Genomic DNA, 26,034 nt, shown 5'->3' on the forward strand with positions numbered 1-26,034 from the left:
AAGTATCGAATCTTATGAATAATCAGTGATCTAACCTTCAATATGGCCCGAAGAGAGAAAGAACATCGACTCGGCAGAGGAAGGGACCAAATAGTGTTCTTCTTCAACCATCTATGTCGAACAAAGGTTTGCCACAGAGATGGCAAATTCATGCATATGAGCCAAATTTGCTTCGCCAAGGCTGCCAAATTCCAATTGGAAATATCCTTGATGCCCAAGCCACCTTCCTTAAAAGGTCTGCAGATCTTTTGCCAAGAAACTTTTATTGACCCACTTTCTCTAGCACCCCACCATAAGAAGCGAGCCATGGATCATTCCAAGGAATGTACCACCGTCTGAGGTAACTTAAAACACTGCACCCAATACCCAATAATGCCGTAAAGGACAGATTTAATCAACGTCAACCGCCCCGCATAAGATAAAGATTTTGCCCTCCAAGCATTCGGCCTACCCTCCACCTTGGCAAGAAGAGATGCAAAGTCCACTGGAGTAGGATGCTTCGAAGTAAGAGGAATACCAAGATAACGAACAGGCAAGACACCAATTGGAAACCTAAGTGATTGTTGAAAGACTTTCTGAATTGGTTGGGGAGTATTGGAGAAAAAGATTGTTGATTTATCCCTGTTCACTGAAAGACCCGATCTTGCTGAGAAGTCGCTCAAGACCCTGTCAAGACATGTCATATTTGCAACAGAGGATCTACCAAATATAAATAAATCATCAGCAAAGCATATACTAGTAATTTTTGGCTTCTCACAAAACTGATGATACTTGAATTCACCCGAGCAAGCAGCCACAGATAGAGAGTCAGTAAACACTTGAAGCACCAAATTAAACAAAGTTGGGGAAAGAGGGCATCCTTGCTGAAGACCCCTGTTCACTGTAAAGCAGGGGGATTGAGCACCATTTAAAAACACCACATATTGAGGATTTGTTACCAACTGAACCACCCAATTTATGAAAATAGGAGGAAATTGCAACATAAATAGGAGGAATTGCAAACGAAGAAGCAATGTGAAAAGAAAACTCCACTGCACAGAGTCATAAGCCTTTCGGAGATCCACTTTTGCAGCGAAATTAGGCATGCCCGAATGAAGGTGATATCCCTGAAGGAGCTCTTGGCACACCAAAATATTGTCTGTGATATGCCTACCTTCTGTAAAAGCAGTCTGGTTTTCCCCAACCAACCTGGGAATCACTGACTTGAGTCTGTTAGATATGAGCTTGGCTATAAATTTGTATAGTAATGAACTCACCGCAATGGGTCGGTAATCACTGAAAGAATTTTGGATCTCCCCTTTGGGAATCAAGGTAAGTTTAGAAAGCCTTACTTGATTAGGGAGAAAAGGCCTATGAAAAAAATCAAGAATGGCATGATAGAGATCATCACCAATAATAGGCCATGCTTTCTTGAAAAAATAAGCGCCAAAACCATCTGGTGCCGGGGAACTATGATTGTCTGCATCGAAGACCACCTTTTGAACTTCTTCTCGAGTAAAAGGCCGAATAAGATTGCTTTGTTCTATAAAATCAAGGTGCCGGTCAATGGGTAAAGTTAAATCAGTAAAAACTACCTGAAGAGTCCCCATGCCTTGTTCTTCAAAGTAACCAGCAGCTTCATTCCTGATCTCCACCTCATCTGTCAACCAATCACCTCTTCGATTTTGAATTGAATTAATGCGGTTTCTGGCCCGGCGAGCTTTGACACAATTGTGAAAGAAAGCAGAGTTATCATCAGCCTCTTGTAACCACTTTGCCTTAGCCTGCTGCTTCAATTCAGACTCACGAACATGCATGAGATGTTGGAGGTGGGTCGAGGCTGTATGAGACCGGAGGGAAAGGCCATCATTATCCACAACACCATCTAACTGAATTTGCAAAGCTTCAACCTCCTTCTCCAAAACTGCAATTTGAGAATCAAGATTATGGTAGTGTCTCCGATGCCAAGACTTGAAAACTTCTTTGACAGCTTTTAACTTCTGAATGAGAACCCATATTGGCTTGCCTTGAATATTCTGCTTCCAAACGTTTTCAACTAACATGAGAAAATCCTCATGATCCGCCCAATGATTCCAAAATAGAACTGACGACCACGCCTATTGCCAGCTTCGCCCAAAGAAACTACGATGGAACAATGATCTGAAACCTCCCGGGGATGGAAGTGAGCAAAAGAAACCATAAATGATTAACATCTCTCTCTCAGAAGCTTCATTAGAGCCATAAATGATTGAGGCTTCAAAAGTACAATCCGACCCCTTCTTGGTGACTCTAACATGAATAACTTGACTAGAGGTGAATATAGGTAAAACATCAATAATAGAGTCATCCCAAAACACCCAAATAGGACAGCCTTCTTTATTTTGTAAATTATGTAAAACCCTCCACCTATCTCCAAAAGTACCTAAAGCAGCATCATGGTTAACCGCCTTGACTCGAGTTTCCAAAAGCCCAAAAAAAGTGAGCTGATGCTTTGTAGCCCACTCACATACAGAAACCCTCTTAGCCACATTGTTTAAGCCACGGGTATTCCAAGCACCAAGCTTCATCATCATAAAATTTAGAATAAGAGAAGAAAGAAAATTACTTAGTCCCTCCGAACTGGGCTTCTATCCCTGAACCGAGATGGAGCACCCACAGGTTGTCTATGCTCCACACCATCATCCACCACTGGGTCTTGCTTCTCTTGAAAATCATCATCAAAGTGCAAAAGTTGGAACCGGTTCGCATTTATCTTACCAGCCGAGCTCTTTTGTTTAATAGAAGACTTACCCCGAATCGCATTGACATCCAATTGAATGGGCTGTCTAGACCCGTCACTCACACCTGGGTTAGTAATTGGTAACTGCATGCATGATGTCATCATAGCCGTTGAAGGTGGAATGGACCCCAAATTGTCAATTGGTAAATTTTCAAAAATAGGATTCAAACCCATAAATACCCGATAATCTATAATTGCCTTTGCTGTAGAATCTATAATTCATTTGATTGCCTTTATAATGGGACCACAAATAACTTAATCAATGGATACCTAGGTCTCTGCAATTTGATATCTGTTGTCCACCAACAATTCTCCAACACACCATCTTCCAATAGATTTTTGAAATTTCTCTTACTGTTATTTTTCTCTCATGAAAATCTTATTTCACCACTTTTGATCGATTCAGAGAAACCAAACCTTGAAAGACCCTCGATTCTACTTGAGCACAAAATGTCTGTACTCAACATTTTCATTTTTGTTCAAGGATATACATGCCAAAAAGGAAAATTTATTGCTACATGCAGTTGTATCACTGGTTCATACGATGTATGTTTCTCATGAATCAAACACTTGAACATCAAATTAGTACTGCCGCAGGTTCTAGAATTTGTACCTCCACTTCAATACTAGGTTTTGTTCTGCATGGTATCACATTTTTAATCGTTCGTTGGACAATATTTTCTTCCCTAATCTTTTCCAGTCTCATCGATCAATTTATATAAATATGATAAATCCTTGATTGCCTGTAGGTAGGGGTGTAAACGGACCGGATTCGGATCGGATAGTGGTGATACCATATCTGCATTTTATTATATTCGGACGGATTCGGATAATATCCTATCAGTTTTCGGACGGATTCAGTCGGATTCGGATGATAATCGGATATTTATTTTCTTAAGTAGATTCTTCTAAATGGGCATGAATACAGATCGAATACAAGTTTTTGACTACCTGTTTACGTTTTTACCATTTTATTTATGAGGCTAAGTTTGAAATTTAAGAATTTAACAACTTTGGTAGCTATTTTAGTAGAAAATCTAGAAAAATAGTCACATAACATATCATAGGTAAAAAAATTATAAAAATAAGAAAAATAAGTCTAAATAAGTAACTTAATCGGATAATTTTATTGGACAGATAATAATCAGTAAGAAAGGCGCAAAATGGCTATATATTTAATGGTGCCTTCTTTCAATAAGTGAAATATTTCAAGTTATCCCCCTTAACGGTTAAGCATTTTGACCGTTAAGGTAGAGCTACAAAATGACTATTATACCCCCGTACTGTGTAAAGACCATACTACCCCTCATTTAAGTGACCCAACCCTAGAGTGAAGGGATTCAACCTTCACCCATCATCTTCTCATACCTTGCTGGAAACCCCACATCATGGGCAACCACCACCCCTCCCTTGCCAACAACAACCAACCCACCTTGCCCTACCAGGATCAAACCATTTTGTCTCTATCAGAACCAATCCTCCAAACCTCAACGTTGGTGGAATCAATGCTCCTCATTACCATCCCAGAGCCACAAAGGTTGCTATAGTTTTAAGGAAAGGTCTATTTTGGTTCGTCGATTCTGCCAATTGGATTTATGCTAAGGTGATTGAGAAAGGGGAGGTAATGGTGTTTCCAAGGGGTCTGTTGCATTTCCAGATGAACGTTGAAGATTCATCGGCGACAATTTTTGGCAGCTTCACAGCCATAACCCTGGGTTGCAGAGGATTCTGGCGGCGGTTTTTGGGTATGGGATACAAGAAGAGCTCTTGAAGAAGGCTTTTGGATTGAGTAGAGAGGTGATTGAAGAGATGAGGAGAATGTTAGATTTCTTTTATTTAAATACATAAAATTAAGATTTTAACTTCTCATAATTATGATATGGCCCAAACTATTATTAGTAATTACAACTTAGTTCAAGGTAACTTGCCTTGATAATTGTTTGACGATTACCTAGAGGTGTCTGATGGGAACACCATTTCTACAAGGCTCATTCGAACTTGTATTCAGGAGAAAAAAAAAACATAGTAGTTTTTTGGGAACTCTAGTCCCTATTTTTTAGCAAGAAAATTTTTGTCTCTCCATCATTCGGTTGCTAAAGAAAAATTGGAAGAATTGAATTTGTTCAACGTTGAAGACGAGGATCTTCTTGGAGAAGAACTTGCAAACAACTTCTAGAAACAAATCTCCATAGCTGGAAGTAAGTACATTATTTTTGTCTTCCGTATGATTGAACAAAGAACATGATTAGTTTGGTTTTGTAGTTCAATATTAAATAGATTGTATACTCTGTTATGTTGTAGTTCTTACAAAGAAAATTCAAACCAGCGGAGTAGAGTCATTATAGACAAAGCAATTTCATCAATATTATTTTAGAATTTGTTTTTAAAGTAAATAAATTGACCATTTTTGTCATATTTTATCCTAAATTACTAAATAAAGTTTCTAGCACATTAGATTTAATTACCTTTGTTTGATTTCTGATCTACAGGTTCATCAAAGCTGTCTTTCTCACTGAAATCAAAAACCTAGGAGATCGGAGAAGGTGTTGAAGTCGGACCATAGGTCTTGTGTCATGAACTTTCGGCCACATTTGCAACGATAAAATCAGAAATGATTGCTCCTCCAGACATCTGTTTTTGTTCTAACTCTTTCTTGATTTGGTTCTTTATATTCATGAACTGAGAGAGAGGGGAGAGGGCCCGAGGGGGAGTGGTCGCCGGTAGCGGAAGGGCAATGGTGAGGTTTCCGGCGAGATGAAGGAAGCTAGGGAGTATAATAGTCCTTTTAGCTGAGAGGTAATTTAGTCATTTTAACCAAGGGCATAAAAGACATTTGCACCCCCAACTTAACGGTCAATGGGGGAATAACTTGGAATATTTCCCCCGTTGCTGAGGTAGCACAAAGCATAACAGTGTACCAGGATTTTGGTAGATGGACAAGGAAGGCAAACGTTGTTGAGGTAGCAGAAGACTTATAAAACAATAACAGGGAGTTGTCTCTAAACTTATCACCTGTAATAATCTTGCCAATCAATTTGACTAATCATGAGGACTCTTGGTCTTCGTTAATTTCTCCAAATGGAGATTTTTCAGTCAAACTGGCCTTTAAGGAATTAGTTAAACAAAGATTAGGGATCCATCAGTACCAATTCACGATGTGGTGGAACCACATGTGGAAGCTTTTCATACACCCAAAATTCAAAGTCTTCTTTTGGCGTGTATTAAATGTAGGGGTACCAGTTAGTGCCAAACTTGCTCGGTGGTCAAACATTAACGCACAATGCGTAACATGTGGCAAATTAGAAGAAACAATATGGCACATTTTCATTTTATGCGATTGGGGAAAAAGAATTCATGCGGTAGGACCACTGGGGCTACGTACGGAAAATTGGCATAACTCATCCCTTCTATGCCAATGTCAAGAGTTGCTTATATGATTGAATAAAAATACGGCTCAGTGGTTCATGTCGGTGTTCATAATCACTTGCTATTTTATATGGAAAGAAAGGAATCTTAGGGTGTTTATGCAAAAAACACCCGATCCCCGGACAGTGCTATCTAGCACAAACTACTGGATCAAAGGATTGAACTTACAAATGAATGGAGATGACACATCTCTGAGCCCCCAATCAAATAACATTAATAATGTAATAAATGAACCAGATATAAATTGGTGTAATATGTTCGCACATTCTAATAAAAATATTTTGTTTTGTGCAGGGGTACATCACCAGCACCTAGGAGTAGTCGGTTGGAGCAGGGGGATGTGCAGCGACGGACACTTACAGTCGGTCAATTTTGGGAACAAGAAGTAAAAGGGAATCCTAGAGACAATGCTTGATGTCATTCGAATAGGAATGAACAAAGCGACGGCAGATGGGATAAGGATAAATGAAGTCTGAACACAAACGTTCATTTTGTCACACAAATTTTACCAAGCCCGACAGGGAAAAATGGCCTCTCAAGGAACTCCCCAAGTTAATGAACCTGGCTACTATATCAAAACAGGTGCTTTTTTTGGATTTCCACAACCCAATGCTTCAATTGTATTTTGAATATTATGCAAAAACAAGAATCTTACAGATGGATGACGAATGTAAACCCCCACCTTGACCACCTTGTTGTGTCCGGCCTCCTTCCCCCGCGTCTGCCGGTTTCTCCGCTGCTCTTTCTTGGTTTCTTCCCGTGCCTTGCTGTGCCCCTTGTTGGTTTGTCCCTCTTCCTTGGCCCCTCTTCGCCCCCTCCCCCTCCTTTGCTGTTTCTTGCTCTTTTGTCTCCTCTCCCTCTTTTCTGCCTCCCCCTCCCCCCTCCTCTCTCTCTCTCCTGGGTTTTCTTGCTCTTCCTCTTCTTTCGTTTCTCTCTCTCTTCTTCTCCTCTCTTTGTTTTCTTCCTTTTGGTTGGCTGGTCCTCCTCTTCCTCTCCTGTTCTCTGTCTCCTGGTTTGGCTGCTTCTTCCTGTCTTCGCTTTGGGTTCTGTCCCTGTTTTCTCTTTTTCCTTCTTTCTTCTCTTTGGTCTTCTTTCTTGTCTGTTGTGTTTTTGTTTTTCTTTCTTGTCCTTCCTGTTTTTTTCTCTTCTCCTTCTTGTGTTCTTCTGTCTGTGTCTTTGGTGTTTTTTTCCTTTTTGTTTTGCTTCTGCCTTTTCCTGGCCTTCTTTTTCTGTTTTCTTCCCTGTCCTCCTCCTTGTTCTTTCTTTGTTTTCTTTTCTTCTCGTCCTGTTTGTTTTTTTGGTCTTTTGTTTCCTTTTGGTCTTGTCCTTGTTTGTTGTTTTTGGGTCCTTTGTTGTCTCTGTGTCTCCCCTTGTTGTCCCTTTTGCCCCTTCGGTTTTTCTCCTCTTTTCTGCTTCTCTTGTTTGTCCCTCCCTCCCTCCCTGTCCTCCTGTCTTTTCGGTGTTTTGGTTCTTTTCGGTCTTTCCTTTGTTGTTTCTTGTTTGGCCTTCTTCTGTTTGCCGTCTTCTTGTTTCTTTGGTTCTTTGCGTTTGTGTGGTTTTTCCTTTTCTGTGCTGTCTGTTTCTTTTTGTTCTTTTGTTTCTTTGTTTTTCTGTTTCTCTGTTGCTCTTTGTTCGTCTTCTTTTCTTTGTTGTTCTGTTGTTTCTTCCTGTTTCGTGTTGTTTCTGTTTCTTTCCTTTGGGTTCCTTTGTGTGTTGTTGTGCTGTGTTGCTTGTTGGTTTGGGGGGTTCCTTTCGCCTTCTCCTTGGCTCTCGGGTTTTGGGTGTTTCCGGTGCCCTCCCCTTCCCTTTGGTGCTTTGGTTGTCTGTGTGTTTGGCTGGTGTCTTTTGTCGCCCTTCGGGGTTTGGCCCGCCCGTGTGCTGGGTTCTGGCCTCGCCGTCCCCCGTGGGGCGTCCTTGTGGGCCTTTGTTGGTGGGTTCTTGGTTGCTTGGCTCCGGCGCTTGCCGTCCCCCGTGGGGCGTGGGCTTCCCGTTTCCTTGTGTCCTGGGTTGTGGTCCGTGTCCGTTGGTCGGTCCTGGTCCCTCTGTGTGGGTCCGGGGTCTGCGGTGGTTCTGTCCTTGTGTCCGTGGCTTGCTTTGGCTGGTTTCCCCTGCCCTCTCCTGGTTGTGGGGTGTGTTGCTTCCCCCGCCGGTTTGTCGGGTGGGCCCTTCCTCCTGCTCGCCGGTGTGTCCGTGGGTCCGTTCTTTGGTTGGGTGTGGTGGCTTTCCTGGTCGGTGCTTGCTTGCTGTCGCCTGGCCCTCTTGGTTGTTCTTCTTCTTGTTTGTCTCTTCTTTGCTTTTGTTGTTCGTCCCCTTTTGTTTTTGGTTTTCGTTTCTTTGCTCTTCCTTTTTGTCTGTTGTTGCTTCCCGTCTCGTCTTGCGGTCCCTTGGCGCGGCGGGCTTCTCCGGGGTGTTCGGTTCCCTTCTCGGTCCCCGGTGGTTTGCTCCGCGTGCTTGTCCGCCTTGGTGGGCGTCCTTGTGCTTTTTGGTCTCCCTCGGTGTCGTCTCGTGGGTTTTGTTCCCTGCTCGGGTTGTTTTTCTGTTTTTCTTTCGGCTCTTTTCCCTGGTGTGTGGGTTTTGCTTCCTTTCTTTCCTTTGCCTCGTTTTCTTTTTCCGTTTCGTTTTGTTCTTCTTTCATTTTGGATCTTGTTTTCTTCCGCCTCTTGTTTGGTTGTTCTGTTTGTTTTGTTTTGTGGGGGTTGTCCTCGTCCGTCTTGGGTGTGGTCCCTCTCGGTTGCCGGTGGTCCGTGGGGGCGTGTTGTAATAGCACAATATGTAGTATTTGTAAGTGCTTTCAGCACTAACTTCGTTTAATCTAAGTTTATTCTCATAAAAATAAAAATAAAAACTTGGAATATTTTAACTTGACCAGTGGGAGTGGGAGATGCTATACGATAAAAATCACTTAAGAGGCACTCACTAATTTTGCCCCCATTTAAGGGACGCCATGCAAAAACAGTCAAATGTCTTTCATCATCATCTTTTAAGTACAGAAGTGTAGATTTTCTGCCTTTGTAAACGAGAATTAGAAAACCATGGGACCCTCTAGAGATTTGTCCAGTCTTCAACTGAATGCTCCATTTGTCTGTATCTGCCCACCGTAAGAAGCAAAGTCCATGCCACAGATGTCTCTTAAGTCTTTTTCTCTTAACGCTTCATCAATCCTAAAGAATCGAATAATATTCTGAATATGTTGGATGATCTGGGAGTCTCAATCAGCTCCTTTCCCTTTGTCTTCCCTATCTGTGGATGGGATAAAAACCACCAGGGCTTCGCTGAGATCCTCCCTCAATCTGTGGTCGATAAGATAGAGATCTTCTCAGCCCCTCTGTATTTCAATCTTGCATATTCACTTCATGTTGTGATGTATGAATCGCCAGGGCAATCTGCAACCTCACCTTGCACTTCCATTCTTGGTCATTAACATTAACATCCAGCATCAAGTGTAAGACTTCCATTTTTTTCAGAACTTCTGAAACTGAGGTTTATCCAAACCAGTTAGGCACACCTCGACTAATCCTTAGGGGATACATTTATGTAAGGAGAGAGTGGAAGAGAGGGATAATTATTCCATACATACAACATGGCTTCGCCCCAAGTTCCAAGTGTTGGGAATTGAACTATTACAAGATCTAATCTCCCATGTTTCTCAATAGCTCAATGGTAGAATGATCGGCAGTTAATCAACTATAGGCTCGAACCTACCTAGGGAGACATCTCTTGCAAGCTCCGTGTAACCAAGCTGTCTTCTCCCAAATAATATTTACTAGAGAAGATCCAAAAGAGTTACCCATCATTTGAACTGATTTACTAAACATTTTGTCATGAGTTCAAGCTTACAAATAACCTCTGAGAAATAAGGGTAGGACTGCATATGTCTAACAATCGTCTCGACGCAGGTACAAAGTATTCTTTCTTTTTCAACCTCAGAAAATCTTCATAACAGTACATATGAAAGAGACATAGTATACAGGTTAGAATCAGAGCCTTTTCCCAACCCCATTTTAGCCTTTTAGGTTTTTCTGCTTGTAGAATGCCAGGCTAGGTGATGAAGTGACTTTCCAGTTATCAGAAATTTTGACCAGCTTGCCATCATCACACATCTCTTGGGAAGAAAAGATCAATCATATCTCCCATCAATTATTGAATACCCACTCCTGTGAAGAGGGCTACCTGTTCTCTTCCAAGCTAGCACACCCTTTCCACTTCTTGTTTGGCCTTCAATAGTTGCGGATTATATCACATAAATTCACCAAAAGCAGAGTTGGGTCCGTGTAGAAGATCTAATGAGATAAATTTAGAACTTGAAAGTAGGAGAAGAAGATCGGCACCAGATCATTACAGTTCCTAGATTGCTGGAGCCTTCTTGTCTGCTGCTTCAGTGACATATTGATAAGAGAAGGGTTCCTTGAGTTTCTTCAAGAGTCCTCCACAAAAGGGAATAGAGACCTCCAACTCCATCTGGAAGAGTGTTTGCATAAGATCTCTTCTTGCTGCTTAGTGTCTAATAATTCACATCATGAGGTGCTCTGTATTCAATAAACATATTGTCAGCCACAACAAATTAGATATATGAACTATTAATATGCATAACAGTAAGAACTTCTCTTTTACCAGTAATGAAAACATAAGGGAAAGATACGAGTCAAAAGATGGCATGATCCACTCTTGCATACTCACAAACCTGCTAACAATCCCAACCTGCTTTGTACACAGATGCATTAGATCGGTACATCTGAATGCTCCCACAGCCTACCCCTATTTTCTTAAAAAGGAGAGGAGAAAGAAAAAAAGAATAGTGTATGTGTAACAGTAGTAGACATATCATCTTCCCCAACCATTAGGGAATGAAACCTGTCTTGACAAAATTATTTTTCCCTGAATACATACTTAGCCAAAATAAAAAATAGCCTATGTGCTGATTATTTACATGCGACAGTATAACTTCATCTGCACGTTTACAGACTTCAACCAGCCACTGGTATGCCTGAACTGCCTGAACTTTAACGGTAACCTCATCCTGCCTCAGCTTTCAGAACCACCATTCAGAATCTAAAAGCTTTAGCAAGCTCCAACCCAATATAGCATGCCTTAACATGCTACTTCTCAAGCCGATCAACACTGATGCAGTGTGCTCTGCAAACAAAAAGGCAAGGGCTATAAAAAAGGAGATCCACTATAGTGCAACTTTGCGGCTGTTCCATCCTTCACAGCGCCAACATCAAAACTTGACAAGGCTCTTGCTACATATTTCACAATTCTTTCCTTAATTTCGATGTATCAATCATACTATACATTTTTACACCTGCTCTGTTTATACACGATTCTGACTGCCTTCCTCAACTGCACAATTTCCACCCAAAACCACTTCTTCTCCCTCCCCTCCTGGTAAAAATAAAAAACCTTTATTTTAATCCTTGATCTACATTGGCAGCAGTTCTAAGTCAGTAAGATAGTAGTCATTTTCCCCTAGGTGTTATACTATATGTGTGCAATACAAGACATGCATTACACAACACCATTATTACACTAGGCCAATAGACTTTTAGTGTGAAATGGTCTTGGCAACAAGTACTAGAAGTTCATTGGCTAGTTAATCATGAGAATTTCTGCTCATTCAAATAGCAAATCATGAGCATTTACTATTTCAAAAATCCACTTCATGGATTTGAGAATTGAAAACTCATGTTACTATCACCAGAACTGAAAGAGCTTATGGACAACCTATACCTGGATTGTTGACCGTTGAAACATGGAGTTTCAATTTCAAAGCAGAGCAGAGTAAAAAGTAAAATCTAGTCTAGAGAGCCTCTTTGACCATAGAATACAAAACATTATATTGTTTGCTACAAGAAGGGAGAGCAAGAATTATTTAGTAAATGGACAAATCTGGCTGAGTAGATGGTGAGTGCAATGCTGCACTGCTATTTTTGGCAAGTCTGATCTCTTGAAGTGGAAGAATGACACCAATATTGACGTTTAGAAATAAGGGCAGAATGAGGAAGAATTTCCCATCGAGAATTAGCGCCTTTTTGAGATACGATAGGAAGAGTGACACCAATATTGATTGTTAGAAATAAGGGCAGAATAGGGAAAAATTCCGCATCGGGAATTAGTGCCTTTTTTCCTCTGTTTCATGTTTACAAATTTACATGATATCAGAGCAGGGTCACTAGACCCACAATCCAACGTCACTGACTCTCTTTCCATCCCTGCTTGTACTCGCATTGAAGGAAGCCTCTATTAACTGATTTTGTACAAGCGTCAAAGTATTCGGATGATGGGTACAGCACCCTCTTACTGTTTTTCTGATTTTCTGAAAACTAGTTCATGAACAAAAGTAAGAACTAGGTCTCTACGTTTGAAGACAGATTCTGTCCCAAAGGTATGAGCTCTTGATCTGTTTGATTCAATGTATGTTTGTAAGTTATTTTTACTGGACTACTGTTGCCACTGGATTACCTTTTTCTGCTGAAGAATTTTTCTGTTTTTTTGGGATGGAAGCTGTACGTGTTTTTTCAGACACTGTTGGGTCAAGTTTCTGAAGATAATTCTGCTTGACCTTTCTTTTGGGTTTGGGAAAATATTTTTCTGTTCTCTGTTTTCTGTTTTGGGGAATTCTCAGTTTTCTCTTCGAGGGAAGCAGCTGTGAGATTAATTCCGTCTGAAGATAATTGTGATGGTACTTCTTTTGGGGCTCAGGAAGATATTTGTTTTCTGTTTGAGGGCACAGCTGTGAAATTAATCCTGCTGCTTGGGTTTGATTCTCCTTTGTTAGTCGCAGATTATGCTGCTTTAAGGGTCAAGGTGATCTACTTTTGGGGCTACTTTGTCAATCTGGTTGATGACTAACTTTTGGGTTATTTTGCTGATTTCTTTGGAGAAACTTCAATAAGACTATAAGAGTACTATGACTGGGATTATCTCCTCATCCTCATATCATTTGACTGCAAAGAAGTTAAGAGGGTGCCTCTATGGAGGGCTATTGTTGAAGTAGTTCTCACTGGATGCAGGCAGCTAGCCCATTTGAATAAATCAGACCCTAAAAATGATGACAATTGGGGGCTTGCTGATGCACATATCCTAGGACAGAAGTTTAATTCCATAAATTACTATATTGTGAACCTTGTAGCTCACTTGCACACGGTAAAGGGTATATGAGAGAACCTGAAGATGTTATATTCTAGTCAAGATAACCTATCCAGAATTTATGAGTTTTCACAAGAGTTCTATTGGGTTGATAGAAAGGATAAATCTCTAGTCTAGTACTTTGATGACTTTAAAAGAATGTAAGAATAATTAAACTCTATTCTACATTTCCTCTAATGTGAGAATGATGCAACAACAAAGAGAACAACTTGCTGTAGTGAGCTTCTTGGGAGGCCTTGGAAAGGATTTGACTCCAATCAGCACAGATCCTTGGTGGTGATCAAGTTCCTACTCTAGCTGACACCTCTAAGAGTTCTCGTGTAGCAAGAGAGAACCTCACAATACCAAACCAGTATATAATTAGCCTTGCAACATTTACTCGTGGTACTTTAGGAGGACAGAGTACAAGACAAAGTCATGTAGGCAATTCTGGTAAAGCATGGTTCACAAGCCTCTTGAAACAAATCAAGGCAGTTCAAAACTTGCCACCATTGAGGACGTCTTGGACACGGCCAACGCTTTTTCCGGAAACTTCATGGCGACCTTCCACAAGTTGCTAACGCGACCACCACTTCAGGCTTTGCCACTAATACTAAATCACAACTTGAGGATACGACTATGAGAACATTTGACAAAGATTATGTTCCTTTCAAATTATTATCCATCCATAAAATCACTTCCATTTACAACTATTATGTCACTTTCTCCTCTAATTTTTGTCTTTTTCAGGATCTTGGGACGAAGAAGACGATTCGTCTAAGTCTAAGGGGGACTGTATTTTTGTTGTAATTTCAAGAGATTATTGCTCAAAAGGTATGTTTCATTCATAGGCCCCAATGGGTAATTATAGTTACAATTTGAGTAAATCCCACTCTAAGTAGGAAGAGAAAAACAAGTAAAAACTAATCCTACACTTATTAGGAATCCAATCTAACACCAAATAAGAAACCAAAAAAAAATATATATATATATATATATAACTAAAAGAAGAGTCTTATTCCAATTAGATAAACTCAATCATACTTCCAACAGTCCCCTTCAAGTTGAGGCATAGATATTTATAAACTTGCCAATAATACTACTGAACACCTTAGTGCTTAAGCCTTTTATGAGCACATCAAGCCGTTGCTCGTCTGAAGTAACAAAGGTGACATGGATCACCCTGGCCTCAACCTTCTTTTTCATTAAATGTTTGTCAATCTCTACATACTTAGTCCTATCATGCTGTATTGGGTTGTAAGCTATGTTGATTACTAACTTACTATCTTAGTAGAACTGTTTAGGAACCTCTCAATTTGTCCCAACCTCCTGAAGCAGTCCTTTCAGCCATATCACCTCACAAATGCCCTGAGCAATCGCCTTACATTCGGCCTCCGCACTGGACCTTGCAACCACAGCCTGTTTCTTGCTCTCCAAGTCATAAGATTACCTCTCTCATACACACAATACCAAGAGGTAGACCTCCTATCATCTAGACATCTAGCCCATTTTGCATCTGTATATGCCTCAATCTTTTTTTTTTTTTTTTTTTGGATGAATAAATAATATAAATTATGAAAAAGGAGAACAAAGTGGCCTCTAAGAGGAATACTGAAGAGAAGAGCTAAGGCGCCCCAGGAGTCAACAATAAGTCTGTTCCTTGGGGTATCATCAATCAGGGGGAGAGGAGAAGTTACAAGTCTAGAAGAAACATCAAAGAAGATGGCATTCTAAATCATATCTTTAGAGCGGGATTTGGAAGTCCATCTTCGAAGATTGCGCTCCCACCGAAGATGATGGACAATGGCACAAAAAACAAACTTACCAACCCGATCACATATGGTAGAACCTGAAAAGTTTCTCAGAATCCAAGACTAGTCACTAGCAAAACCAAAAGAGTATCTTGAGCGGGGCCAAATGAAAGATAGGGTTTTTTCCCAAATAGATTTGGAAAAGGGGCAAGAAAAGAAGAGGTGGTCAAAGTCCTCCAAACCATTCCAACAAAGGATACAACTTGTGTCTATAAGTTGAAATTAAAATCCCTTTTCCTGAAGTGGCCTTCAAGTACCTCAAAATCCAATACACTACATCCAAATGTGAGGATTAGGGATCATGCATATAGTGGCGAACAAAACTAACTGCAAATGTGATGTCAGACCTCATGTGAGATAAATAAATCAACTTTCCAACCAACTTTTTGATACATTGTCTTGTGACTCTTGCAACCGGTTTCCTTAGCCTTCAAGTGTAGGTTAGGTTCAATAGGAGTCTCAGCAGCCTTACATCCAAGCATCCCAATTTCCTCGAGAAGACCCAATATATCCTTCCTCTAAATAGAGATTCACCACTCGCAGAATATGCCAACTACAGCCCTAGGAAATATTTGAGCTTTTCCATAACTTCGATCTCAAATTTAGTTCCCAAAAAAGTTTTCAATGCTGAAATCTCATCTTTGCTATTGCCAGTGATCACAATATCGTCCACATATACTAAATGTACAGTAACGTAGGAACCATCTCTTTTGATGAACAAAGTGTGGTCTACATTGCCTTGTCGAACCTTCCCAACCACGCACTTGGAGATTGCTTCAGCCTATATAAAGCCTTCTTCAACTTGCACACTTTCCCATACGTCTCAACAGTAGAATACACCTCCTCTTGGAGTTCTCCATACAAAAAAGCATTCTTCACATCTAATTGTTGTAAACTCCACCCTTTATTAACTTCACATAAAAAAATAGTCCGAATTGTATTCATCTTGGCAACAAAGGCAAATATCTCCTGATAGTCAATGCCATAAGTTTGATTAAAGCCTTTGGCCACCAATCTTACCTTATACCTCTCAATAGTCCCATCTGCTTTATACTTGATCATGAACACCCATTGCACGCAACAATTTGCTTTCTTGTAGGCAAAGTCACCAATTCTCACTTTTCGTTTTTCTCCAAAGCTCGCATTTCCTCATTTATAGCTTCCTTCCAGTTTGAGTGAGATAATGCCTCCTGCCAAGTGTTAGGAATGGAAGTAGAGGACAAAGAGGAAATCAAACTTTGAAACTTTAAGGATAGGGACTGATATGAAATATAATTGAAAATAGGATGTTTGGTACAAGTTCACTGCTACTTTCTTAATGCAATTGGTAAGTCCAAAGTAAGATCAGAAGAAGGGTCACAAACAGACTCACCTAAAGGAACGGATTTTTTAGGACTAGGAACCAAAGCTTACAATTGGCTTGGTTCAGAATGGGTTGCTTCTTTCTTTGATTGGTCTTCAAAGGTCTAGGCTCCCCCTGCACATCATCCACCAGTTGTTCTTGTCCAGTCCTCCCATCTTCCAAAGGAGGATCCTCTGCAACAATCTCAGAGGAATCAACTTTAGAACCTCTTCACTAAGATTCTCCCCCTAAAGAAGTGTAGCAGAAAAATAAGGAACTTGTTCTTGGAACACAACATCCATAGAGACAAAAAAAAACAATGAGAACCAAGATGATAACACTTATACGTCTTCTATATAGGAGGATAATCCAAAAAAATGCACTTTAACCCACAAGGATCCAACTTTAAATGAAAATGATGATTTCGAACAAAAGGCAACTCAAACAAAAACATGGGTGGCACTATAAAGGTTGTTGTCCCTAACAGAATCTCATGGGGACAGAATTGGTCAAAGACCCAGGAAAACATTTGATTAATTAGATATGTTGCAGTAAGAACCACATCACCCCAAAATTAAGGAGGTACATGCATAATAAATATAAAGGAACGTGTTACCTTAAGTAGATGTCTATTATTTTATTTGGCAACCCCATTTTGAGGTAGAGCGTCGACGCAACTGGTCTGATGTATGATGCCATGATCAGCTAGGTAAAAAGGGAATGTTCCACCCGAGTACTCAATCCCTTTATCTATACGAAGGATTTTGACTATCACCCCAAACTGAGTCCTAACTATATTATGAAAATTCTAGAAACACGAGAAAACGTCACTTTTTTTGTGAAGTAAGTAAACCCGGGTGGTTCAAGTGCAACAGTCAATAAAGGTAACAAAACAATCTATAACCAGATAAAGATACAATTCCAAAAAGGAACTGTACTACAATGATCCGAAATAGGGTAAACATGCCTAGTTTGTGGCCACAATACAGGCCTTATAATAAAAATCGTTTAAATTACATCTTTTAATCAAATCAAGAAATAGTTTAAACAAAATACGTGAAGGGACATGGCCAAGATGCTAATGCCACTACAATAAAGTAAAAGGTGCAAAAGAGGTGGAACTAGAGGCCATAGAAAGAGCTGATGGAGACCCATCCAACAAGTAAAGCCCCCTTTTTTGACTACCACTGCCACTCCTACGCCTCGTTTTCAAGTCCTAAAACACACAATAAAAATGGGGGGAAAAGTTTATTTTGCAGTTCATATCAGAAGTAAAGCTACTAATATATAAAAGATTAGCCGAAAACTTAGGAACACACAAAACATTAGATAGGGTAAGGGAAGGTGAACAGATAATAGATTCCTTCCCAGAGATAGGGTAAAGAGACCCACCAGCCTTTTTAAACATCCTGAACAAAAGGAATAGACGAATAAATATGAAACAAAAAAATGAGCCTGTAATATGGTCGGTTGCCCCAAAGTCGATTATCCGGGAGGGATAAGTCAAATTGACATTGTGACAGCCGAAAACACCTGCAGGAAATTGTGGAGTAGCAGAGGGGGAACAATTGAAAAAGCTACACTCACATTAAAAGTCGGCATTGGAGAAGATGCGTTAGATCTGGACATCAACTGGCGAAGGTGTTGGAGCTCATTTAAATAAGCGGTGTTGGAATACTCAGGGTGTTAGAACTAACTTGGTTTGCAAATGTTTGATTGCCCCTATCTCCATTCCTACCTCCTCCATGGGAATTTAATGGATGTCCATGCAATTTCCAACACTTGTAATTTGTATGGTGCTCTTTTCCACAATACTCACACTTTACTAAAGGTTGAGAATCATCATAACTAGATTTACTATTGCCAGAACCAGCCACTAATGTAGATTTATCATATGTTTTGAGTATGTACCATAACCGTCCTCAGTATCAACCATGGCATAGGCTTGCTCTAGAGAAGGAAAAGGCTCTCGAGAAAGAATGTGCTCGAATCTGATCATACTCAATATTCAACCCTGCCAAAAAATCATACACTCAAAGCTTGTCTTCCCACTTCTGATAGGCAGCCATATCCACAGCATAGGATGGAGTAAAACAGCCGTAGAAGTCAAAGGTCTAATAATAGTCTCGAAGAGTGTTGTAGTAGTCAGACAAGGTAAGCTTCTTTTGTTGTAAGTTTGTAACTGGTGAACCTTCTTTAGGATCTCAAAGCACTATGTATCGTTACCAATTTTAGGATATGTTTCCTTGGCAACTTTCCAAATCATAGCATCATCAAGGACTAGGGGAATAAACTTTTAGTAGGAAAAAAACTCACTAACAAAAAGGAGTGTATACATATATTATAGAAGAATAGTAAGTGTTACTGCAGGTTAGAAGAGGGGTGGTCTGACCATGGTTTGGGGTTTGGTCTGGGTGTCCCCCCCACCCCCCCTTTTGAGTGACCATGATTTTGTGTTTTCTCTTTGTATTAAGCATATAGAGGTAGTCAGTGTGCCTTAGGACCTAGCTCAAATATAGCTTCTACCCTTTAAACCAATAGATCCATTATAAGTATATAATCTCTTTGTTTTAAGCATATTGATGTAGTTGGGAGTGCCTTGAGACCTAGCTCAAGAATAGTTTCTAACTTCTTTTCTTTTGACCAAAAAACTCGTTATAATATCATAGTCGTTACAATGTAGAGGCAATCCAAGGCATTTTAAGGCAACTGAAGTACTAAGGAGGTATCGAGGTGAATATGGCAATTAAGCGTGCATGCCCCTAGCCCCTTCTTGTCTAACATAAATACACCATACTTGGGGGGTTGATTTTTTTCTTTTTTGTGTAACTTTCTCAGAATTTTATTTTTGAACTATTTTTATAGGATTCAAATGGGAGACATTTTTTATCTATGAATAATATCTTAACTAAATGAAATATAAAACAACCACAAGCCTTTTCCCAACTAAATGGGGTCACCTTAAGTAAATGAAATATCACATATGAAAATAGTTTATCATATGATATTTGGCATACATAAATGCCAAATTTTGGTTCAATAGTAATTAAACTCGTGCAAGGCGCCTTACAATAAAGTGGCAACTGCCTGGACCCCTAACCGGTGCCTTGCCTTGACAACTATGATAAATGTAGAGCATTATTTCATTCCACTGACCACCTTTTCACCAATACGAAAAAAACAAAAGGTCAATACACTTTCAGATTACGAAGTAATGGAACAACGGAACATTGTGGGAGGTGAACTGTCCCCTCCCCCCCCCCCCCCCCAAACACACAATACAATGTTATTTGGTTATACATGTCCAATAAATGCACTTTCACTTTAGTAGCATTCAAGATATTCTACAGAAAGTAAGAAGGAATGAAAGATTCGGCCCTTAACCGGATGCAAAAATTGGGATATAATTATAGCATCTTACTAGTCATAGTACTAACTTGAAATAATAAAACCCATGGCCATAGAAATCTTGTGCATGAAATGTTATACAAGAAAGAATACATACCTAATGGGATATGAGTTCCATATCCTCTCTTTCACAAACAAATAACCAGATGAAATGGCTGAATTTAGTACAAAACCCTGAACTCTTGCTTGTTCAGATAAATAACCTACATAGTCCAAGGTATCAGGTCCAGAGACTAAAGAAACCAGAGAGTAAGTTCCATATATAAAACAGTAAAAAATTATGAAAAGTATCAGAATTAAAGTTTGACACATACATATCCTGGAAAATGAGGAGCAAACCCACTGACCAGCAGTCTAATACAGTAGCATCCACAGTTTACAGTATCCTTCCATATCTGCTGATAAGTATTACATGTATGAGTACTGCTACGACTCAATCCTCAAAGATTTGGTATTAGTATATGCAAGAAACCGCATCCTTTGTACATAATCAAAAGTGTATTTTGCATCTCCCATTTGAGATGTTACTAAATTCACTCTTCCAGGATGTTATAGAGATGCTTCAAACCTAGCACTATCATGCCCCCTCCTTAAAACTATGCTAATCAGGCTCAAAATCTGTACAAACATATCTTGGAAAGGCAAATCAAGGACCACACGTGCTATTATAAGAGAGTGAGGAGCACACCAACTGAACTGCTTTTCTCATGTCCAAGAATAGGCCCTTCAAAGATCATTTCTTTCTTATTCGATCTGATAAGCGACTTTCTTCCTCCCTAGAAATATGTGGATCAATGTTGTGAAGGTTGTGAACAAACATGACGGCCTCATCTCGTCTACCATGCTTACAGTACCAATCAACAATGCAATTATAAGTGTTGTGGTTTGGGCTACAACCATGTTTGACCATGTATTTGACAACATCAATTGCTTCAACAAACAGGGAGTGGGCTGCATAACTTGCAATGAAGGTATTGTAGGTAATGACATCAGGAGCAAGTTTAGAATTCTTCAGTTCTGCTAAAATCCGAGAGGCATCCTTCATCCGGCACTTCCTTGCATATGAAAAGATAACAGTGTTGTAAGAAATAAGATCTGGCCTCAACCCTGATGCCTGGATTTCCCGGAGGATTTCTTCTGATCTCTCAGAGTCTGCAGATCGACTATGCATATAAATCAAGCTATTGTAGGTTGCCAGGCTAGGTGTAAACCCCCTCTCTTTCATGAAGTTAAAGATTTCATTTGCTTTCTCAACCATCTGCCGACGACCGTAAATGGAAATCATGGCATTCAGCGTGATTATATCAGGAGAAAATCCATTTCTTCTCAGTTCCAGGAAAGCTTGTTCTGTTTCCTTCAGAAGGTCACTCTTGCTATTAACCAGTACAAGGGTCTTCAAGAGCAGAGCATGAGGCTCAATTATACCAGAATATATATCTTTAGCTAGAGAACCCATTCGCTCAATCTCCTTCCCATTTGCATATGCATGCAACAAAGAACTGTATGAATTCTCATTTGGCTTACACCGACCTCCATCCCTCATTTCAGCAACTATCTTCTCTGCTTGTACCCATAGCCCCCCACGAGCCAGGGCAGCCAAGACAGCATTGTAAGTAGAAAGATCTGGACTAACACCAGCATCTAGCATCCTGTGGTAAACAGCCATGGCCTGGTCATATGACCCGCAGCGACTGTAGGCACCGATCAGGGTATTGAAAGTGTCCCTCTCAGGTACAAATCCTGCTTTCTTCATTTCCTTGAACACCCCAGACACCAGAGAGTCCATCCCGTTCTGCCCAAACACGGCCAGCAGAGAATTCCAAGTAACAATATCAGGGCTAAACTGGCTGTTCTTCAGTTCTTGAAAGACTTTCATCATCTCATCAAACTTCCCACGATTCCCATGCATCTTGATAAGGGCATTAAAGGTGCACATATTAGGCTTGCAACCAGCGTTTCTCATCTCCTCAAAAACCTTCATAGCAGCCTCATCCTTCCCAGCCTTCTCAAATCCTGACAACAAAGTGGTGTAAGTAAAAACATCAGGTCTGAATCCCTTCTCCAACATCTGGGTCTTGAGCTCCATTGCTTCCTCCAAAAGCCCATTTCTAGCATAAGCAGAGAGCAAAGAATTATAAGTCACTATACTTGGAGTAAACCCGTTAGTTTCCATCTCCTGCAACACTTTCATAGCATCCTTAGGGCGCTTGGATTTGCCATAAACATCTAACAGTGCATTATAAGTAACTTTATCCGGAGCAAAACCAGATGATTTCATCTCCTCAAAAATCATAGCAGCTTCTTCATACAAAGAACCACGGCGACAGCAGCTTATAAGAGTATTATAAGTGTATGAATCAGGGAAAATACCCTGCTTCTTCATACCTTCAACAACCTCAAAAATCTTTCTCTGTGGCATACCCATCTTACCATACACATTAAGAATCACATTGTAGGTAATCAAGGTAGGCCTGCAACCTTCTTCCTCCATTTTCTTGAAAACCGAAACTGCCTCACGGTACCTTCCATTTCTCGCACAAGCAGTAATGAGAGACGTGTAAGCATAAACATCAATAGAGTAGCCATCAGTGTGGAGACTGTGAAGCAGAGAAGTGGCAGCAGAAACCCGGCCGTCTTTGCCAAGAATCCCGAGAAGAACAGGGACGACAGGTTCTTTCAAGAAGGAATCAAAATCCGGGTGGTTTCGCATCCATTTGAAGACATTTAATGCTAGCTCAGTCTTCTTTTGAAAACCCAGAGCTTTAATTATACCCAAGAGGTCAGTTGATAGGGAATCTAAGTCGATATGGGTCAGAGAACAGAGGATTTTGTCGACATCAATGTCAGTGGCTCTGCAACTAAGGAGTGTTTCGAGTGTTTTCTGACCTTGTGGAGAGAGACCATGATGAACCCAGGGCTTTCCTCTGTTTATGTCACCAGCTTTGCCGAGACGAGTTCTTCGTCTTAGGAAGTTAGGAGGTTGGTTGTTTTTAGGACTTTCAAGAGGATTCGGGGCGCGTTGGATAAGAAGCTCCTGCATAAGAGATGTTAAAGAAGAAGAAGAAGAAGAAGAAGAAGAAGAAGGACTGTTGGGTGGCTGAGACTGTTCTGAAAAGATAGGTTTTGATGGAGGAGGACCTGGTAACAGTATAGGTAGAGCGAGTTTCTCAGTCATGGTGCCAATATCAGAAATACCAGAGGAAGCTGTTGGCAATCAAATTAGATTTCGGGGTTCAGTGGTGAGGAGATATAGAAAGGTTCATGGAAATATCCTGCGCCGTATTTCTGCTCTCTTGGATGGCGTTCGATATTCCAATGGTGGTAGTAATAAATTGAATAATTGGGGGTTTGATAAATTGAAGAACAAATTGCACTAAGACCCAAAATAAAGGCCTTAATGCTGTTACACCCTATTTTATATTTAAAAAATACGAAGATCTCAAAATTAAATTTTCATTGGATGTACTTGTCCAATTTATCACAATCTTGATACTATTTATTATAGGGATATTTTTAGAATTGAAACAAAATAAACATTTATTTAATTGTTTTTAATGATAAAATTGGACAAATATATTCAATAAAAATTCAATTTTGGGTCTTTGTGTTTTATAAACATAAAGTAGGATATCAGTGCTTTAAGGCATCAATTTTGGGGTGTCGGTGCAATTTGCTCTAAATTGAATAGTTCAAAGGTGGCATTGATATTTGGGAAATTCCCAGCCCCACCTGCTTAAGTATCCCTAAAATTACTACCACCTTTTGATGTATTTAATTTATTAGTTAGACCCTATTACCAGTTGATCTTCAATTAATTTTTATTTATAGGGTCTGAAGATAGAATGCAAAAATAGAAGAAAGACAGACTATGAAATAAATTTAATATGGTGAGTTAAGGTTTTACTAAAATTTATAGCATTTCAACTTTTGTATAAATTACTAGCATTGTGGAGAAAGTTGTGGGAGTAATTATTCTCACTCTTTGTCATGCTCATGAACCCTTTTCTAGTACTCAAACTAAGCTATAGCTAGTTCGATGAGAATCCGATCTAACAGGTAACTTTTCTCCTCCGCAATGAAGTGTTTATGCTCTTCTGAGTGTCTCTGAAATCCTTTTCCTCTGGCAATGTCACCTTCTCCCCACAACCCAGCCTCTCCTTCCAACCATCCTCAACTATCCAACTTCCATTCCCCTCTGAATCCAAAAAACACCCTACTCTCTGTGAACCATGGTTTCCTCTTCACATCCACCTGTACTGCTAGACCCACCAACCCGTCAACCACCCAAAATACACTAATTGGTAGAATTCTAGAAGGAAAAAGGTATCATTCTCAAGCGGTCTCAAAAGGGCTCATTAAAGGGTGGAATACCACCAGACTAGTGGACGTTATCCCTTTCTTAGAGCATACATATCTCTTTTATTTTCATTCTCACATGGACTTGAAGAACGTTTTGGATGAGAGTCCATGGACTGTTGTTGGCAACCTCATCATCTCAGAATGATGGAATTCAGAGAAACAATGGAGTTTCAACTCAGTAGACCTATGGGTTTAAATACATGGAGCTCCAACAGAACTAATCACTTCTAAAATTGCTATGAAGTTGGGTAAGATGCTTAGCTCCCCACAGAAGGTGATGGTTATCAATGGTTTTCAATTTGGCAAGCAACTGAGGTACATGCAAGTTCAAATATCTATGGATATTGGGGAACAACTAAACTCCATACTCCATATCTAGAGGAAAGAAGGCAAACCAATCATAGTTAATTTAAGGTATGAACGCCTCCCTATCTACTATATTTTGTGGCTTCATTGGGCATGATGATAGTAGAAGTGATAGACTCTTTGAAGCTGCTACTGCTCATTGCACTGTTTGTGGTCCCTCATGAAATGTGTGAGGGTTTTTCCTATGATCTGGATGGAGCTCATATCCGAGGAAACCCACCCCTCTCTCGATTCATTGAATAGGCAGCACCCTCAATTCTGGACCACCGTACCGGAGAAGACAATACTAACCATCACTCTCTCTCACTTCATACCCTATCACGTACCAACCCTCTTGCACAAGGTATGACCACACCCAATCACACACAACCCACCCTGCCCCTATGGTGTCGCAGACTGCAATGGTCCCATCCACTGGCACCTCCCTCATCCCCAAAACCGACCACCAAATCATCAACCCCTAGTTTGTCTCCTAACACGTGGCATCCATGGTTACACCTTTTACTGTCTATCAACCTCAAGCCAATCCTTATACAATTCCCTACCCCTTTCCTTACCCTTTCTACTACCCAAACTTTACAAAACTGCCATTTTACGAACCAAACATCCCCTTTCCACCTTGTTTTGTACGCAACACCAGTTGCCACCTCATTACTTGTAGAAAGTAACACTCCTCTTCACACAACTTTTTCAGGCCCCTCCTACTAGCCACCACAACTTTTTAAGCGCCCATAACCTAGCTCAGCCCTAACAACTATTCTACCCCAACTATCGGGCTTTTCCATCAATAACCAACAATAGACTTCAAATACCATTGCAAACCATAACCCAACTCCTACTCTATCTCACTCTATTTCCCTATTACCACAACCCCCACAACTATGGAAATACCTAATACCTCAGTTGTCCATAAACCCGGGCCAATACCAACTCACCCACAATCACCTCCACGGAGAGCCCATAAGAAAAGGGCACTCTCTGTAACTATTGATCCTATTTTGGCCTTTCCTCGTCAATTGATAATCCTAGTTCACCCCCATTATCCTCCCCAATGGGAACAATGACCAACCCCAACATTTTTTAAGGGTGGAGCTCATGGAGCACCATCAACCCCATCTTCATGGGCACCAACAAAACTCTTGAGCTCAAATATTCAGGGCATGAGAAATCAAACCACAAAGCGTTTCTTGAAGAAGTTAAATCGGTTGGAGAATCCGGACCTTGTTTTCCTAATGGAAACAAAGAATAATTCAGATAAAGTACACTTGATGGGGAAAAGCCTAGGTTTTGAAGCCTTATACCACTTTCACCCTTAAACAAACTGGTGGCCTATCTCTTTTCTGGAAACCACGTCATCGGCATTTAACAATTTTGGCTGTTTATCTAAGAGTGATTGATACACAAATTTCTATCCTTAGTGAACCTCCCTTTTTTGTCAC

General features: G+C 40.3%; 1 protein-coding gene across 5 annotated transcripts; it reads right to left on the reverse strand.

Annotated features, from left to right (window-relative positions):
* Nucleotides 1–9,252: 9,252 nt before the first annotated feature.
* LOC149016065 (Pentatricopeptide repeat (PPR) superfamily protein) lies at nt 9,253–23,173 on the reverse strand. 5 transcript variants are annotated; one of them, XM_089157186.1, is made up of 5 exons: nt 20,185–23,173; nt 19,968–20,073; nt 16,493–16,656; nt 16,141–16,310; nt 14,331–16,031 (listed from the first exon to the last, which is right to left on the reverse strand). In XM_089157186.1, exon 1 carries the CDS (start codon nt 23,043–23,045, stop codon nt 20,604–20,606), a length of 2,442 nt encoding a protein of 813 aa, XP_089013312.1. In that variant the 5' UTR covers nt 23,046–23,173; the 3' UTR covers nt 14,331–16,031; nt 16,141–16,310; nt 16,493–16,656; nt 19,968–20,073; nt 20,185–20,603. The 5 variants fall into 5 exon arrangements, with proteins under 5 accessions (XP_089013313.1, XP_089013311.1, XP_089013312.1 ...); XM_089157187.1 differs by lacking the exons at nt 14,331–16,031; nt 16,141–16,310; nt 16,493–16,656 and adding exons at nt 9,253–10,399; nt 10,513–10,710; XM_089157184.1 differs by having other exon boundaries at nt 14,331–16,310.
* Nucleotides 23,174–26,034: the final 2,861 nt, after the last annotated feature.

The sequence above is a fragment of the Hakea prostrata genome, chromosome 5 (assembly GCF_041222555.1).
Source record: "Hakea prostrata isolate BN-2017 chromosome 5, UWA_Hpros_2, whole genome shotgun sequence".
Classification (NCBI taxonomy): domain Eukaryota; kingdom Viridiplantae; phylum Streptophyta; class Magnoliopsida; order Proteales; family Proteaceae; genus Hakea; species Hakea prostrata.

Bases quoted from the DNA above. Each gene is read 5' to 3' on its own strand.
- LOC149016065 (XM_089157187.1), bottom strand. From the start codon at position 23,045: ATGACTGAGAAACTCGCTCTACCTATACTGTTACCAGGTCCTCCTCCA.